The sequence below is a fragment of the Hirundo rustica genome, chromosome 1 (genome assembly GCF_015227805.2).
Source record: "Hirundo rustica isolate bHirRus1 chromosome 1, bHirRus1.pri.v3, whole genome shotgun sequence".
Taxonomy (NCBI): Eukaryota; Metazoa; Chordata; class Aves; order Passeriformes; family Hirundinidae; genus Hirundo; species Hirundo rustica.
Window position 1 is genome coordinate 149335702 of NC_053450.1, and position 18773 is coordinate 149354474.

Below are 18773 nucleotides of genomic sequence, written 5' to 3' on the forward strand. Positions count from 1 at the left end.
CCTTCTGAGGATAATGCATCTAAAACACAGTTCACTAAGTTCTAGTAGAGTTTTGAAAATTACTTTCTAATGTGTGCATGTTTTCCCTTAGGAGTTGATGTTTTCCCCACAGATTTTCACAAGTTTTTCTGTCACTTGGCCATGATGTTTTTTTGTAATAGAATATACCTTCTTTAAGAAGCACAACTAAAGTAAAAAAGCCTCTAAATGCAGCAAGCAAGAGCTGCCCAACAGAAAAAAAGACTACACCAACTATATCTCCCCTGAAACAACCTTCCTGACATTTGCCTCTCTCAGAGGTCTAAATATTTTATATCTTCTTTCCTAAATATTAAAGAAGCAGGGTAGAACTAAATGCTAAGATTTAACAGTGCTAAGACTGTGGGGATAACAAGAGCTGCTGGCAGCACTGACACTGCCTGATTTTTCTTTACCATCAGCCCTGTGCTGAATTAAGCCCACTGAGGTTGTGACGGGAGGACTGAGGGAAATGTCACCATGCTGGTGGCATTTATCCCACCTTAAGGGAGTGGAGGATGAGCCTTGGCTTTGGACACTGAAGTAAATACCCCATCTTTAGTTCTTGGAGCACTATGGGCAGGGCAATCTGCTGTGCAAAAAAACCCCAAACCAACATGGTACCAACAGAAAGAAGTGTATTTTTCAACATGAGATCTCAATGTTAATTAATTTTATTTTGAGAAAAATCTACAAAATAAGGCATGGCCTGAGTAACAAGTGACTAATTAATGTTTGTCAGGGTTCCCAAAGGAACCAGCAGTCAGAGACACTGACATTGATATCGTGCTCACAGTTTCTGGCAAAGCATGACTGAACATTGCCTGCTTTATCTACATCTGCCCTCTGCTCCACGCAGAGATTCACTAATCTTCTGTGCACTGATATCAGCATTTTTGCAATCCTTATTTGTCTGTTTCAAGAGAACTGGTATCTTCAAATTCATGTGAGCATCCTTTTTCCTTGGTCCAGACAACAGGCTGCCTCTCCAAGGATTCATCAAGACTGAAATGCAGACATCAGTCTAAGTCTGCTGCCACAATTACCCTGATCAGAATAAACAAAGCTTTTCTAAAATATGCATTTTAGGAAAATAGACCCAGTCTTTTTCCCCCAAGCTCTCACTGCTGTGCCTTGTACTTTTATAGATAAATCACTCTCAGCTTTGCTGATTACACTCTGGTATCCAGCCATCCATCTGGACACACAAGAAATGTCCTGGCTCTTGGGAAATGGCGGGCAAGGATTTAATACCATAATTCTTCCTAGCTTTTCTTACCCACACTGACAACACAGTAGACGAGGCTGATGCTACAAGAGGGATGCAACTTGAGACTAGGATGTCCACATTCAGGTGTTTATATGAGTACCAGGTGTCTAAACTCCTATTAGAGTCAACAGGGATCTAGTCCAAGGAAATCAATGGAATATAAGCAGCAAATCAGGGAGCAGCCAGCCCACAGCAACCTTGCAGTGAGTTTCATCACTCCCTAAACACCACTATGTCTCACTGACTATAATGGGAGCTTAGGTATTGCCTGTCCAATTCCACTGACTAAATGAGGATATCTAGCATCACTTGAGGCATCCCAGCATCTTCAAGACATACTGTTGGTGCTAGCAGACGCAACACAAACCTGTGGCACATTCATGTCTCCATGGAACAGCAGCACGCATGGCACGCATGGCAACAGAATGCACGGCAACAGAATGCATGGCAAGTCTCACACACTACTGGTGCAGGAAAACTGCTCCTAAATTACACGTGTGCAGAAATAAATGTCTAAATATTGGTGCTATAATCCTAAACTGAATCCTATTCTTCAAGGATCGGCTTACACTGCTTTTCCAATTAGTGCAGAGAGGGAATTTCAGTCTTTCTGAGGAACTATTCGAGTCAACATCCTTGCAGCATTTGGTGTTTTTCACTTCTGCAGCAACTTAAACTTGCCTATAAACTTGTTACTTTTATTAAAATTGTTGTTGTTGTTGTTTTGGTTTGGTTTTGGTTTTGGTTTTCATTTTGTTTTATTAAATGAAATTGGAAACCTTGAAAAACCCATGAAATCTCACACTTAGTAAAGCTGTTGTAGTGGTGCTTAGAAGCGCTGTTCCAGCACACAGACACAGAGCCAAAATGTGAAGATTTGTTCGTATTTACACATCAGAAAGGCAGTGTCCCTCCAGTGATGGTCCAGTACCCTTCTCACTCATCAAAGAAATCTCTTTTTTGGCAAACACTGTCACCTGGGCTCCATGGTGCTGTAGACAAATCAGTCATGCTGGCTTTCAAAAGACACTTGGGACAGTAGATACCTTTTCTACCACACAACATAAATATATACCTGGTAACACCTATATTTTATTACTTTATTGCAGTATTTGGGTGCATCTGTGCATTTCAGCCTCTGCAAAGTACAGCTGCTTCTCAGGTAAATACAGTCAGTATTCATATGAATGTTGTTACAGTCTTAGTTAAATGGGTAAGCCTGGAAACAACAATGGTAGGACCTCAGAGAAATTGGCTCCCTTTTCCAAGCTCTTTTTAACTTCTACTTCCAAAGCATGAGAGTACAAAAGTGACAACTTCCATTGAATAAAATATTGATTTTTTTTTTTTCCTAAATGGTGTCCATATCAAAATCCAAATCTAAAAAATGCTAACAAGGAAATAAGAAAGGATCTTTCAAGAAAGAATTTGTGGTATTGTCTCTACAAACTATAATTTAAGTGCTATAGGGCTCATTTTTATACAATCACTAAAACTTTAAGCACCAGGAACTATCATTCTTCATTACTGATTCTTCAATAAACTTTATGTTTTACACTGGAAAAGCTTTAGAGGCGATTCTTCCATCAGCACACAGGAGATTTAGGGATGTTGCTTCTGCTGGCATTACTGCAAGTTAGACATGGATATCTTTCCTGTTCTTAAAGAAAACCAGGACAATCTTCCCCTCTTTCCATTACTCCATATCAGCTGCCAATCAGAATGTCACTGGTGAAAAATATATGCTGTAAAATATAATGAAGCTACAGCAGGAGGTACGTGAGGAAGGCTAACTGTTGGAGGTCCCTTACAATAGTCTCTGGTCAAAGATAGTTTTGGCATTTTTCTCATAATGCTGTGATGGTGCACAGCATTGATCACTTTCCATTCAAATCATAAAAAACACTGAAGTTTTTTCTTAGAAAATTTTTTTTTAAAAAATAGATTAGATAGATAGATAGATAGATAGATAGATAGATAGATAGATAGATAGATAGATAACAGCAAAAAAAAAAATATCCTGCCATAGCTAAAGAGTTTGAGGGTTCATAAACAACTTCTTTCCTCCCTCCTTCCTTGGCTAATAGCTCCATCACTTCCACTGTGATCATGCATGGCTAGAAATTCTCAATATAGCTTCTAAATGGCAGCTTTAACTACTTTCATGAGAGCCACCACTGCCTTTTCATTGGCCCATTAAAGTATCTGTGTTTCAGTCCAAATCAGGACAAGCCAGCAAGGCAGTTTATCTTTTTGTGCTACAAATGCCTTGTACAGGCAAAAATATACACAGATTAGCAACGAAAAAATACAGGCAAATTTCCCTTATCAATTAATGTAAAGGAAAACCAGCTGGTTTTATTCACTGAAAGTAAATTAACTTTGTAAAATGGAGTATTCAGTGCCCTCCCTTGCCATTAAAAAACCCACCCAAAGCTGTAAGAGCGGGGCAGGCATAGGAAGGAAGAAGGAATGAGCCCTGAATGAGAGAGTGAAAGATACAGACAGGGCACAGAGATGTTCTGTAATACAGTTTCAGCCTTAGGGAATTCTAACAGCATCGAGATAACTCAAGTGATTAAATTTGGAACCAGTCAGAAAATGTGAAGGTACAGAGCATGCAGAGATCAGGACCTGGGAAATTGAAGGATAGTCCTGACCTGCTGGAGGAGAGATGTCTAACAGTAAAAAGTGGCTAAAACTGGAATAAATGACTGAAAAACGTCAGGGGCCTCTGCTGGCAGATTAATTGTGCAACGGGTGGTCAGGCAAGAGGACTGGCAGTGAGGAAACACAGCGTGACAAGGGAAATGTGTCTCACTGCCTGCTCCCAGCGGGCTCCAGGTGCAGCCCTGAGAGGGGGAACCAGTGTAAGGGAAGCCCCAGGACCACCAGTGAGCTCACACACAGATATCACAGCTTAGAACCGAGAATATAAACAGAATAAAGTCCTAAGCTGGAGGGATGACCGTAAAGCAGTGAGTAGATTTAAAATCTAAGTTCTTTGATGCAGGAAGCAGTATTCTGCTATTGGGCTGGAGAGCCTCTTGTTCAATTGAATCCCAATATGCAACTGGCATCCCTGTAGAGCACTGCAATAGAAATAACACTGATGTTAGTCCCTGCTGCTGGCCCTTTCCTGGACTTGTAACCTAGGAAAAACTCCCTGATCCTCCACTTTGGAGTGGTAGTTAAAGCAGTGGCAAAGGCTCTGTGTGAGGTCATTATCTAGCAAAATCAGACTTGAATATAAAACTGCACTACAAATATGCAAACACTAGGATCCCTGGGATGCTAAGGGAAAGTCCAAGAAAAATCATAAGCCTAGAAGAATAAACTAATACATAAAAAAGAAATTGTATGGCATATTTTCTGTCCTGAGTAGCAGTAAATTACCAGCAGCACACATCTGTCTGCCATCATTTCAGCCTCTTCCTAGCATTCAAATTTTAGATGCCATCTGCAAATAAGAAAATCAGCTGATTTCAAAATGTTGATGTCCTGCCCTTTATCCATTTGCCAGCAGAGCTGAGAGAGGCCCAGTGCTCACCATCTTTGTTACAGCCCAAGCTTCTCCCTGGGGCTTTCAGAAAGGACAAGCCCTGACTTTGTGTATTTTATTCTGCCTAGCTGAAGACATGACATCTAGGAGAGCTGTACATGCTCTCTTTTTAAATTACCCAAGGTTTTATAATTTTAACAGCCTTCCTTTCAAGTTTGCTGAAAAATTGATGTGGTCCCTGCTTATCCTCCAGGTATTCCATGCCCATAACACAACTCTGCCTTTTGGGTACAATTCCCTCCAAGGCTGTCTTTTGGAGAATGGTTGGGACAACATGGAACAGGACTTGTGCAATCAACTGTATCTCTGTCCCTCCTCTACCTTTTTTCCTTCATTCCAAGGAATGAATGGCATCAAATTTTGTTAAATTCTCAATTTTTAAGCAGAGTTACAAGGCTAAAAATAAAGATGGGAACCCCACTTAGTGGATTACAAAGTTCTCCTCCTCCACCAAAGAGCTCAGAGACCATGCAAGGGGGGGGCTCATCCTTACTGTCACTAAAAAATTAAAGCATGGGCAGAACTTTTGTCACATTCTCAGTGAGGTGGAACTACTGCTGACTACTGTGAGTTCACATCAGATCCCCAAGACCCTGCTAACACTGGCAGGTTAAAAGCAGGTTAGACAAACTGTTCTTGATGGCAGCAGTGTAAATCAGCTGCCACTTATGATAACGCAGCAATGTGAAAATGTAAAGCCCAAATCACTCAGGTGTCACCACAGTGTAACTCAGGGTTTAATGCAGGAACCAGGACATTCCCCTCAAGTGTTTTAGCCAAACTTTATTTATGAAAAAGCCGTGAAATGCAAATCATCCGTGACTATACAGGATAAATACGTGGTAAATCAGTGTTACCTGATAATCAATCTATTTTACTGATTAAAAAAAAAATGAAATAAAACAAAATCCCAGCATGTCAATCTGCTTATTTTAAAACCAGCATAAAACCCCCCAATATAATGCAAAGATCATAAACATCAAACTCTCCAGACTAGGCACAGGCAAATTGCATGAAAATAAAGGAAAGCACTAACTAAATAAATGAATTAAACCAAACCACTTTCCAAGGCTTACTTAACAGTGCTGATACAGAAATAAGAAATACATTCTGCTGAGCAAGAAATTGAGTTTGAAGACAATCCCTTTTCTTTCTTTTCTTTTCTTTTCTTTTCTTTTCTTTTCTTTTCTTTTCTTTTCTTTTCTTTTCTTTTCTTTTCTTTTCTCTTCTCTTCTCTTCTCTTCTCTTCTCTTCTCTTCTCTTCTCTTTTCTTTTCTTTTCTTTTCTTTTCTTTTCTTTTCTTTTCTTTTCTTTTCTTTTCTTTTATTTTCTTTTCTTTTCTTTTCTTTTCTTTTCTTTTCTTTTCTTTTGTTTTCTTTTATTTTGTTTTCTTTTCTTTTCTTTCTGTAGCCTGAAGGTCCTTTGTACTCCCATTGAAATTGTTGCCTCAAGTAATCCATACAGCATTCACAGCATGATATTTTATCTATTTTATTGGGAAACACAATAAGCAAAATGCTAAAATAAATCTTCTTCCTATGATTTGATTTAAGCATTGAAGTATTGAAGTGGTTAAGCTAATTCATTTTGATTATCAGCCCATTAGGCTTGGTATTATAAATTAACCCCACAATTTTGACAGAGCTTCCAGCTACCTAATGTCTGAAAATCTGATTTTGTTTAAGCACATATCATGCCAAGATTTATTTTGGAAATTTCAATTAATCAGTTCTGGTCAATAAAAAGTTAATATAAAGTGGTTTTCTGCTAAATGACATTGGCACTCACACATTTGCTCTGTCCTACACCAGTTAAAAAGCCATTGCAGATTCCCAGTCATAGTGCTCAGAGCTCTGGCTGCACTTTTAAAGCACCAACTGTTAGTTAATTTTGTTAGCATAAACACCCAATAAAACTTTATGGTGTGTTCAACTCTCATTAAAGATGAAAAACAGCAGCAGAGCAGCGCCCGCAAATAATCAGGGATGGTTCTGTCACTGCTGATGGCCAGAACTCATTCAGATTCAGGGCTCAGGGTTTCCTGTGCCTGAGGACACTGCAGGGACACAGAGCACGAAATCCCACACACTGCTGGAAACTCCTGGAGCTCCACACAGCTCTTCCATAACGCTCCAGGCAAATACTTCATGGGGGAGGAACAATCCTTCTCCAGCCCCTAAAATAACACCTGTTGTAGGCAAAGTACACCCTTGCTGGTGCATATTTGCTCAAGTCAACACAAACCACACATCCTTTTATTCCCCATCACCCAAAGTATCCTTGACAGGATGCTCCATCAACAGCAGGGCTAGAGGAGTCTGCTGTTCCTCAGGATGCATCCTGTGGTTGGATTCCCTCCAGTCAGGGAAAGCACAGCCCCTGCCAGGAGGTTTTCTGATCACTCAGGACATTGAAAGCATCAGCCTTTGTCTCCCCATCCTTCAAAGGGATGTTTGAGCCTTCCACTGAAATTTCTGGTCCTGACCCACCATCATTCTTCTTGCCAAACTACCTCTTAAGGGGGCTTTCATGAGACAGCTGACACTCAGACAGTCACAGGAAGCACTCCAGTGAACACGGCTGGAATTAACTGCCAAAAGCCATCAGGTTTACAGGTAGAATTATAGAGAGAGCAGATTTCAGTCTGAAATAATAGGACAATCAAATCAAGAAGTTCCCACAGCTGTTACTCCTAAAATCCTTAGACCTGCATTGCTTAAGGCCACAGAAATTTCTGAAATCATCTTTCCATTTACATCAACAGAAGCAGAACATCTCTCACTAAATTCTGCACTTGTACCACATAGTGTCCACTGAAACTTAAAGTTTACAAGAAAGTCAGAGAATGTAATAAAAACCAGTTTCAAACACTTTCCCTTAAGCTCCTTGGCACATCTTCTTGATTTAGAGTTCACCACTTGAAGTTTTGATGGGTTTTGCCTTGGCAGCTTTGTGAAAGTTCCTCCCAAAGGATGTAGAAATACAGAGGATCTTCTGCACAAATTGGTACAGGGGAAAGACCTAAATCAACATTACACTGTTCCACTGCCTGTGTGAAATGAAACCTCGTTCCTTAAGGAGACAAACTAATATCTGGATCCCTAATGGACAGAGGACCCAAGTGTACAGTTCTCTCTCTCTTCTTTGCCCACAGGTTTTTCCTGCTGACACCTACCCTGAGCAAGGGATAACACGCTCTGTAGAGAGGGATATTCTGGTGGCATATGGAGAGCACATGCTGATGAGCCTGCTGGCTCTAAAATGGACAATGATTAGCATTTCCCTATTTCCTGTGACAGAAAAGCTCAACTTTAGTCTATCATCTGTACCTGGTCTGAAATTTTTTGGTGGTTTACACCTGACACTTCACTGCCTGCAAAACCATTCTCCAGATTTTGGCTCCTTATTGTCAACTTAAACCATAAACACACTGAAAGCCAAGCCATTTCTGCCTGTGTGGGGTCACAGCACCCAGCAGGATGGGGAATTGATCTTGTCTGTTTCTCTCATGCAATGCTGTATTAGACTACTCTGAAAGGTTGATGTTTTCAGATGGAAGTGTAATTCCTAAGGGGCTGCCCTCTGAGTAAGGCTGGATTTTGGAGATAGCTGACCGATCAAGTTTTAAAGCCCTGGCAGCTACATCGAGTCCTACTTTAATACTTATTAGGTGTGGAATTTGACCTTCCATTCCCACTAGAGCATTAAAATTAGGAAACTCAAAAATACACTGCTTGGCTGTGCTCATGGAGGGTAACTTACCACTCACAGTAAAATACAATGTGCACGCAAAGCTGAACTTGTTTCTGCTTGAGCAGTAGTACAGTGGAGCCAGCACACTTTCCTTATCTTAATTTCCTGCATCCAAGAGCCTAGAGATGCTTTGTCTCTATTGCTTCCATAACTTTGGAGGTATTGAACCTCTCTGCAATTAAACCAACATAAATAAGCAGTAATTCAATTGAAAACTGTGGAATTCACGTGAGGGGAATAGCTCATGTAAAAGAGATGATTAGATTTACCCAGTGTGGATGCAATAATCTGTTACTAATCGTTTAAGGAATAAACTGTAAAAACACATCCCCTCATAATCTGTTAACAGGACATCATGGACCTCTTGCCCACAGCCCTGTCCCTTTAGATCAGGGCAGCCAGAACACCCGACACCAGCAGCTTGTTTTTCCCCTAGGTTAAATTTGTTCTTTTCAAAACAATGAGAAAGAGCAACCAGGGCTACAATCATAAGTGCATTTTCAATTCAGCTTAATTGAGTGTGCTTTACTTTAACAAACACTTTACATTACCGCATTGAGCTGTTTTCATACCCGCATCCTCACATACCAATACTGCTAATTAGGACAATTGTTTCACCTTTAAAAGGAAAGAAAAAAAAAAAAAATCTGTCCAAATGATTTGCTGTTATTCTTGAGCATTCATTACTGCTGATTAAAGGTGAGGTTATGGTTATTTAGGCTGATGTCTTAACTTTGTTTCACCAAGCTTTTTTTTAATGTTTACAAATTAACACTGAGAGAGGAAAGGTGGGTTTTAGAATTTGCCACAGTCCTAAAATGTGACCTAAAATTTGCTACAGACCTAAAATTTTGACACCAACAAAATCCGTGATGGAAAGTAGCCCCATTTGCTCATCTTTAATGCAACATGAGGTTTTTTGTTTGTTTGTTTGTTTGTTTGTTTTTCCATTTTATCACACAGGGACTCTCATCCCTGCTGTTGAGGCAGGAAAACACTTATCTCCCACCCACAAAACAGGATCAGAATGAGGAAGAGGTTAAAGCCTAGCTGCACAAAATGAAAATATAAGTGCCTAATAAAAACATAATCTACCCTCCAAACACATAATCAGCTTGGGTACTCATTATGGTGCCATAAGCTGCATATGAGAATGGCAAAGGAGCTGGACTGACATCCCACAGGAGAACAGGAATCAGATTTGGGTGACCTGATCCAGAAGAGGTGAACTGACCATATCCGAGACTGAGCTCCACACAAAACAGCTGAAACAGCTGCAATTGTTCAAAAATACAGTCAGGGAGAAGTCAGAAGAGACTGAATAGCAGCAAGGTTGTGCCAAATATGTCCTAACATACTGCTGAGGTTGCTGTACAGAGCTGGGGGTTTAGACCATGCCCTCTGAACTGGGCATGTCAGCCAATGGTTTGGCCAAAGGCATTTTCATCCCAAATAAGGAACAGTGCATTCCCCCTGTCCCCAGAAGACACTGTGAGTTTCCATCTTACCCACTCCAAAGAACAGCCCTGAACTCTGCTCTGCCCCTTCTCCAAAAGGAGAGCTGGGAGGGCTCCTGCTGTGGAGCAGCCTGTCTCCTGATGGGGACAACAGACCCCAGAAGGATGGAAGCTGTGTGTCTCTGAATCCTCCTTAACACTTAGAAGGACACCAGATTCACAGATCCTGCTCCACAGGACACCTCCTTTCTCACTACGTGAGGATGGGGATGGTCCTGAGATGAAGAAAGAAATTACCCCAAATGGTTTCTATAGATTTTCCTCCCTGATGAATTTGGGAGTCGCAACATGGAGCAAAGTGCCTTCTCAAACCAACTTCCTTGGTATCAATTTAAGAAAAGAAGCTAAGTCCAAGACAGAATTTCTGTGTCATGAATTGGCTGGTGTTGGGCTCTGGACTGCTGAATAAAAGCCAAAAGCCAGGAGCTGCAACACACAGTGTTGAAAAAGCCTGGAACCCCATATGGACTCATTAATTGCTTCAAGAAATCTGTCAAAATGTGACAGCTTGGAACTGACCCCCAAATTCTTCTGGCAGGATCTGAGTGACTATTTGCAGTAAGGTGCACTTCCTTAAGCAGAGTTAAAGCCTGCTCCCAGCCCACACAAGAGAGACTTGGTGCAGACTCAGGTTGCTCACCATCCCAACCACCCCAGCACATCAGGCATCTTCCTGTGACATAGCTTCACATTACAGCATTGGGGTGAATCCTGCTGCTTTCCTCCCACAAATTATCTTAAGAAAGGCAAAGGGATTAGTCACAGGCAGGAAAAAAAGAGCATTAGAAGCTGTATGTACACAAACTATTTCTCAAAAACAGTTCTCTCTAGACAATAAATCAGTCTTTCAATAGCACTCACAAGTGGCTTAGAGCGTCTAGCTCTTGGTTAGAAACAGCTAAAAAACATTACATAGAGAAGTTAAAAATATACACACCTTTTAGTGGGCATGCATTACTAGAGTTTGGAATTACAATCAAGCCTATCTACTTACGGGCTTTAATTGTATCCCTCCTTGGAAATGCTACCTCCCTTGCTCACCACAACTGAGCAAAGCTGTAAATCTTGCAAAAGAAATGCGAAGTCTAAGTGCTCATTGCCCAGCAAGAGGGAAGCTCAGGAGAAGCCAGGAAGAAGAGTGACCTTACCTCACTGAGCTGGCATTTGAGTTGACACAACATAACAACTTTCTTGGGGGGGGCAATGGGAAAAAAAAAAAAAAAAAAAAAAAAACCAAAAAAAAAAACCACACCACACCGTAACAGGTTGTTCATCAGCTGACAACACAAATTATTTGCTCAACTCACTCCACCCTGGGGATACCCCAGCCCTCACCCATGCCTGCCTCTTTGCTTCCATAAACTTCCAGTTATTCTGGAAGTTCCTTCTGCACTCCTTCCTTTCTCCCATTCCCTCCCAATCTTGCACAGCCTGTGATGGGCAAAGGAGAGACTCTGCTGTAGCAACAGCCATGTGCTGACTGAGGTGCTGGGACAGGGTGGGACAGATTTCTCCCTGCTTCTTCCTTTACTCAGGTATTGAATAATCCTACTGTATTAAACAATTTTCATGATGCTTGTAACAAGCTTGTAACAACATTACTCTTATTCTGTCAATTTTGGGTAAAATTGGCAGCGAGTTCAAAAGTTAGGAGATTAGGAAAGTCAGATAAATCCTGATTGTGGTTCTGTTTTATTTTTTCATTGAGGTTTTATTTGTTTGCTGTTCAGAAAAAAAGACAAATGAAGCACAGACATTAAATATCTCACAAGCATTTCTAATTTGGATGCTTTAGAAGTCAGAGTCACAAAAAACTTGGCTATTCTGCCTCTTGCCTACTCCATCAGAGACCTCTTACTGATCAGTTACTTGATTTTTCAGCCCCATTTGATAAACTCCCATTTCTGAAGTCTGCAAGGTTTCCTTGAAACTAAATCAGCCATGCATGGAGCTTTCTGTGTTTTAATTAAATCCTGAAATCACCAATCATTTCAGTCTTATGACTTGAGAAAAAAAAAAAAAAAAAGTATTTATTTCTAATGGAAAATATATCTAGATCCTACAGCATTTGAAAATGAGACAAAAATGCCTTCAAGGCAAATAAAAATGTATCAATTATCATGTGCTAAGAATATACACATTTCAGCCCCATCCCTTTCTTCTGCATTAAAGTATTAGGTCAGCAGCCTGATACAAGAAATTATTACTGATATGCAATAACCTTAGCTGTTCAACCCAAAACTTAAAGAAAACCAGCAAGTGCAAAGGAAGGAGGCCCAACACTGAAATTACAGGCACGATCCAGAGGACATTTTATTCTGGGCCCTTGAATTATGCAAAGAGCTTAGGTATGGGTTCAACTTCAAATATATGATTAGTCATGGAGCTAAGTAAATAATTTCAGCAAACTCATTTAATCTGTTTGTTTACTTCCACAGTCCTCATCATGTTGCATCTTTTAATACTCACACAGCCTTATGATTGGTGGGTTTAATCCTAAAAAGACTATAGGAGAAAAGGAGGAACAACTGTATTCACTTCACAGAAGGGCAGGTATAAAGTAAATCTGTGTGCCTAAGAGTTTGTAGAGTCAGGACTGCACTCACTAGACATGAAGTATGCAACCAGGTGAGCAGCTGCACCAGCATCTCAAACAACACTGCAACACCAAGTCTAGAGGATGGAACAGGACACCAGTATTATGAGGTAAAATTAAAAAAAAAAAAAAAAAAAAAAAAAAAAAAAAAAAAAAGATAGCACAGCATCATATCTGGTGAAATGTTAAATTTTGCACTTCTTTAAAATGCATTCCATTAGGTATTACAGAATCATATCTCTCTACCAAACACTAACCCCAAAAAGCACATGAAATTTTGGGGAGGGTGATGTGCCCACCATAACAGAGAAACATAGACACAGAGAAACACTTCAAAGAGTTGCAGAAGAACAACATCAGCAGAATTGTCCGTGAGAGAGTGCATGCATTTGACTTTACAGCACTGACACTCTGCAGTATTAAGTACTTCTGTAGATATAAGGGCTATGTTCAACCCTGCCTAAAAAAGGTTAATGCAAATTTGACCTGGATCAAGTACAAGCACCCAGCTACACTTCTACTGAATTCAGCAGGGTGCACAATACCGCGTTTTATCTCAGCTATTTATTTTTTAATGCTGGCTATGCAAACACACCGCGGCAAGAAGTAAAAGCAGCGGATAAAGCCGTACCTGATCCCACGTTTCCCTCCAACACAAACCCTTACCTTCAAAGCATTTTATCCCGTTTGAAGCAGGCGCACGAGTTCCCACCCTTCCAGCACTCCGTGCTGAGAGGCCGCAGCACCCCGGTCCAACACCGGGTCGCAGCCCGAAGGTGCGCGGAGGGACAGCAAGCCACCCAGAGCTCCATCCCCAGCACCCCGCGGGGAGGCGGCTCCGCACCCCGGGCGGCCGGGCAGAGATGCTGAACTTCGCCAAGTGATGGCCAGCGGGGAGCGCGGGGGGGACCCGCTCTCACCTGCAGGTTTGGGGGACCGGGAGCCGGGGACGGGGTACCGCGGTGCGGAACCCGGCCGGTCTTACCTTGGAGCCCTTGCCGGAGCAGCGGACGTGGTTGCTCACCCCGGCCGTCTGGTTCATGCTGGAAAGTTGAGCTTCGGGCACGACTCCCCGAGGAGCGGCCGCGGGGGGCTGGCAGCAGGCAGGACGGGACGGGCTGTGCCCGCAGCGGGATTGTCACCTCGCACCGGGATTGCCACCCCGCACCGGGACTGTCACCCTGTACCTGTACCGGGATTGTCACCCCGCACCGGGATTGCCACCCCGCACCGGGACTGTCACCCTGTACCTGTACCGGGATTATCACCCCGCACCGGGATTATCACCCCGCACCGGGATTGTCACCCCGCACCGGGATTGTCACCCCGCACCGGGATTGCCACCCCGCACCGGGACTGTCACCCTGTACCGGGATTATCACCCCGCACCGGGATTATCACCCCGCACCAGGACTCTGCCCCCGTCCGCCGGGCGCTGGGCGCTGGCGGCGCTCCCGGCTTCCCGGCTCCAAACAAAACCCGAAACACCCCCCGGCCCCGGCACCGCTTCCCTCCCCCGCCCTCCAAAGCAGAGGCGAGGCGAGCCCGGCTCTGCCCGCCCCCCGCCCTCCGAGGCCGCCGCGGCAGCGGGGAGGGCTGGAAGGGCTGCGAGGGCTGGCAGGGCTGAGAGGGATGGAAGGGATGGAAGGGCTGCGAGGGATGGCAGGGCTGCGAGGGATGGAAGGGCTGGCAGGGCTGGCCCGGCTCCGCTCGGCTCCCGCGGGACGCTCCCGCCCCGGGGATCCCGGGCCCGGCCTCGCCCCCGGCACCGCTCACTCCTCCCGCATCAATTTATTTAATCCCCCACCCCCGGCGTGGGAAATCGCGTTAAAGATGCCGAGGGTTCCCGCAGAGCTGAGCTGGGGTTTGACCCGCTGGCGGCTCGGGGTGGCGAGTCCAGCTCTTTACAGCGAAAGAAATGCCGGGCAGATGTTTCCTCACGAGCTGAAGGATTTGGGTCGTACTGCTTTGAGCAATTCCTTTTCCAGGTGTGCTGGAGTTCAGGGTTTAAGTTTTGGCTTTTTTCGTTCTGGTGAAATAAGAGCTGCACAAGCAACTCTGCTTTTCTGGTTAAAAAAAAAAAAAAAAAAAAAAAAAAAAAAAAATTGGGGCTTTAGGTTTGTGGGGTTTTTTAAACAAATAAAGAAACAAACATAAAATATCCATGTTTGGGATATCATTATTGGGATATTTTTCCTACCCGTGGTTCACCCCTCCACTTCAGCCCATGAGGTCAGACACCACCTCCCCTTTTATTGCAACAAAAGTATGGCAAAATTCAGTTCTCAGAGTAGCAAAAGAAGAAACCAACCAAAAATCCCAACCTACTGTATGTTTGAGTAAGATCTGGATAGCCAAGGCTAGAAGGATCCACACTTAATCTCATCAAATCTGGGAGGTTTTTTTTATCTTGGGATTAATCTATTCAAATAGACTGTTTCAAGTATTTTGTTAAGTTCCTACAGCATACTTTAAAACATTTAAATATCTAAAACCCTTTCTGGATGTTGCAGAAAGAACAGAAATAGTTGTTTGTCCTGTCCCAGAGCCCGTGCTGCTTTGGAGAAGCACAACTCCTTCCTTTCTGAAGGGCAAACAGCCCACCTCTAACTGGCTGCATCATGTAGCCCTGTGGCTAAAATAGATGTAAAGAGCCTGCCATGGAGGCTGACAGTAGAATAAAATGTAGTTAAAAGGTAAATTTAATTAGAGGCACGTGGTTTCAGTTCGGAGGCAGGAGAGAGGACCTAGTGCCACCCTGTGTGGTCCAACATCCCTCCCTGTCAGCAGGGCACACTGGTTTGGAGATGAGAGGGCTGGTTTTATCAGAGAAACGAGTTCCTCGGGGCACAAACCACCTTGTCAGGGTCAGTCTTTCCCCCTCAGGCAGCTGTCCTGTTGTAATGACCAACTGCTCCTTAATCCTGCAGTGTCAGCTCCTCTTTGGCTGAGTGCTGCCTATGAGTCCCCCTCAGGGACAAATGTCCCACCAATCTCCGTGGGCAGTCACTGCTGGCACCCTGGCCAATCCATCAAGTGTGCTCAGCCCCAAACACCACATCACTATTCCCTGCTACAGCTCTACGATGGCTTTTACTTTTTTACACTAATTAAGGTTTGAGGTTTCCTACTCTGACCGCTCCGTTCACATGGTTTTGGTTTTCGTACCTTCCCAAGCAAAATGTCTGCTAATAAATCCAGTTATAGACTTTGAGTTGCATATTTCATGGGGCCTGGCATTATTATACTCTCTCAGCATGATATGTTGCATGGAGACATGCAGAAGTCCCTGGACTTATTTGCAATTGCACAAGTGAGCAGAAGAAATTTGGAGGGGGAAAAAAAAAAAAAAAGAGACAGGCAAGCAAAACTGTCCAAAGAGATTTCAAACCCATGGCAAACCCTTCTGGCCACTGTGTGGAGCAGGTAAAAAATCTGTACTCTTTTCTCTCTTTCTCACACAAAAAATACTTTGCATTACACAGCTGGATCATGGGAATGTTGTCCCACTGAGTTTATCAGTCTTCACCACTCCACTATTCTTTCTGAGCAGAAGGCCCTCTTCTGTAACCAGTCAGAGCATGCAGCGAGTCTATTTTTACTACAGGGCACACTTTTTCTTATTCCCTAGCAAGAGAGACACAAGGAAAGTCTCCTGCTCTCTCTCATTTTCCACTTAATGCCTGTCCCACCCATGGGAATCTCCATTCTCACCTAAAACCAAAACAAACGTTATGGCACTGAACCTCCCTTCTCTATAGGTAAGAGCAATTTCCAACTGAGTTGTCAGGGAGCGTTCACAGCAAGAGGCTTTTGCTTTCAAAAATGTGAGCAAGAATGTTGATGTTTACTAGCTCTTGAAAGGAGACCACTGAACGCATGGTGAAAGTGCAGCCTTTGAAATTTGGGAGAAATTGATTGAATTTCAAACTCTGCAAAGGCCTCTCTACATGATCCTGGGAGAAAAAAAAAAAAAAAAAAATCACCACCATCCTTCTCTGCCACCCACCTCTGCCTATCTACTTCCAGCTTCCCTGAGGCAGGACATAACTGTGCAAGCCTACAGTGCCCACCATCATTTTGGCCCTTGTTTCAGTGAAGGCCCCTAACTTTTGCAGAAAACCAACAGTGAAATCCTTGCAGCCTGTTGTTTTTGCAGCTGTAATGGCTTACATATCTAGAAAAGAACAGACAATGCCACAAACAGCACAGAGTTTTCCAGCGCCTGTGAGAAAAGTAAGTGATTTATAGATTAGTATGCGTAGACTGCTTAGTGAAGTGTGAAGGAACAACAATATACTGTCATATAAGCTGGAGCATATAAACATCCCTTGGCATTTTACACTTTGAAAAGGATTATACATAAGCTTGGCTGAGAAGAGTATTAAAAAAGAATCTCAGTCATACTTTTTGGGAACATTTAGTAATCTGTCTTTGGAGCTGAGCTAAAGCTATGCAAAATGAATGCAAGGAAATCCATGCAATCATGACATAAGACTTAAAAACAAAACAAAATTTCAAAGCCAAAATTATATCACAAAGTTTAATAATGTGTGGAGGACTTTTTGAGTTCTTCAAATTCATACTTTGCAGATGAACTCTGTAAAGCTGTGTGAAAATCAAAACAGAAATCCAGAGTTTTACATATTTACCCTGACTCCAACAGCTGAGTCTTTTGAAGAAATAGCCAGTGTCACAAAACTCAAAGAAAAAACACAGGACTGCCAAGACTGTTACATCCATCTAGCTTCAAGTTCCAGGTTAGATTTAGATGAGGACCTTTGAAATATTTCTTCATGTTTTAACTTCTTCCCGGGAGTCTGTTTTGATCTAAATTTGAGCTGTCTGTGGCATGGTGACACTGCTCTCTGAACTCCAGGGGTTTTGAGTTTTTCTCAGTAACATGGCAAAGACACACCCCTGCTGATTTCCTGCTCCAATATTTTCAGCAGGAAGCTGACTGAGATTAGTCCAACACCTCCTCACTCAGTAATTTTTGACATCACCTGTGATGTAACCAGAAAAGCACATCCATTTTGAACAGGTCAAAGCCACAGTACAGGGACACAGAAACTGAGATGTGAACTGGCACTTGCACAGAGTTCAAAGTACTGCAGAAACCACCAAGGTTCACCTTGCTCTCCACCTCCGAAGAGAAATGTGGTTAAAAGGCTGGTTCGAGGAAAACGGAAAGATGAGCAGTAAACGTGCAGCGAGGGCAGAGAAATCGAGAGCACAGGAGACAAGGAGGATGTGAAAATTGAGACTATGAAGTGCTAAAGAACACAATTCCAAAAATCAATGCAGTGATGGATCAGGAGCGAGTGCAGAAAGCACAGCACGGGAAGGCTATAATTAGATGGTTTAGTCATAGCCAGGAGCCTGACTGAGCTTTTTGAATCCACTCAAGTGGACAGAGTTAATGCAGAGTTTGGTTTGATTGTTAGAGTTCTTCTCATGACAGCAACACACAGGAGGCTCACAGGAGCTTTCAGTCTCCACTCCAGCACACCAGCACACACAGGGGTCTCTCAAATTTTCTTCTAACTTTGGAAAAGCGATACCTGCAGACAAGAGCATCTCCTGCTGCAGCTGTGCTTCTGCCTCTGGTGTGGACTGAGCCAAACTGTGGAAATCAGGAATGGCCCCAGCAGCACCTGGACCTGTTCTGCCCCACACTGTGTTCTGTGGCTCTGCTGTGGAACTGCAAAGAGACAGGCTCCACTCTCCCTTTCCTTTCATTGCTGCCACAATGGAGGTTAATCAAAGATAAGGCAATGATGGGGAAAATGCCAGTGTAGAGTTACACTGATGGGAGCATTAAACCTCCCCAAAACAGAGACATCTCTATAGACCTCCAGATTTGTTAAGAGGCAAGGAAAAAGAGGTGTTTTGAGCGTCCCAAAACCTTGATCATGAAGAGAAATCTTTGCTCAGCAGACCCTATCATGACATAGCTATGCTGACTGTAAGAGGAAGCTTGCAGTCCCAAGCTGCTGCTGCCAGCACAGAGCCCAGGTCCTCTCTTCAAGAAAGATGAATTTCAGTTCTGTGCAA

At 43.0% G+C, this 18773-nt stretch overlaps 1 protein-coding gene across 1 annotated transcript in view; it reads right to left on the reverse strand.

Moving 5' to 3' along the window:
• Positions 1 to 14190, reverse strand: part of DPP6 (dipeptidyl peptidase like 6) — a 541800-nt gene extending 527610 nt beyond the window's left edge. Inside the window, exon 1 of the mRNA XM_040056360.2 lies at positions 13702 to 14190. Coding sequence (XP_039912294.1) covers positions 13702 to 13758 — 57 coding nt within the window. The 5' untranslated portion in view covers positions 13759 to 14190. The remainder of the gene's footprint in view (positions 1 to 13701) is intronic.
• Between the last annotated feature and the right edge of the window lie 4583 nt (positions 14191 to 18773).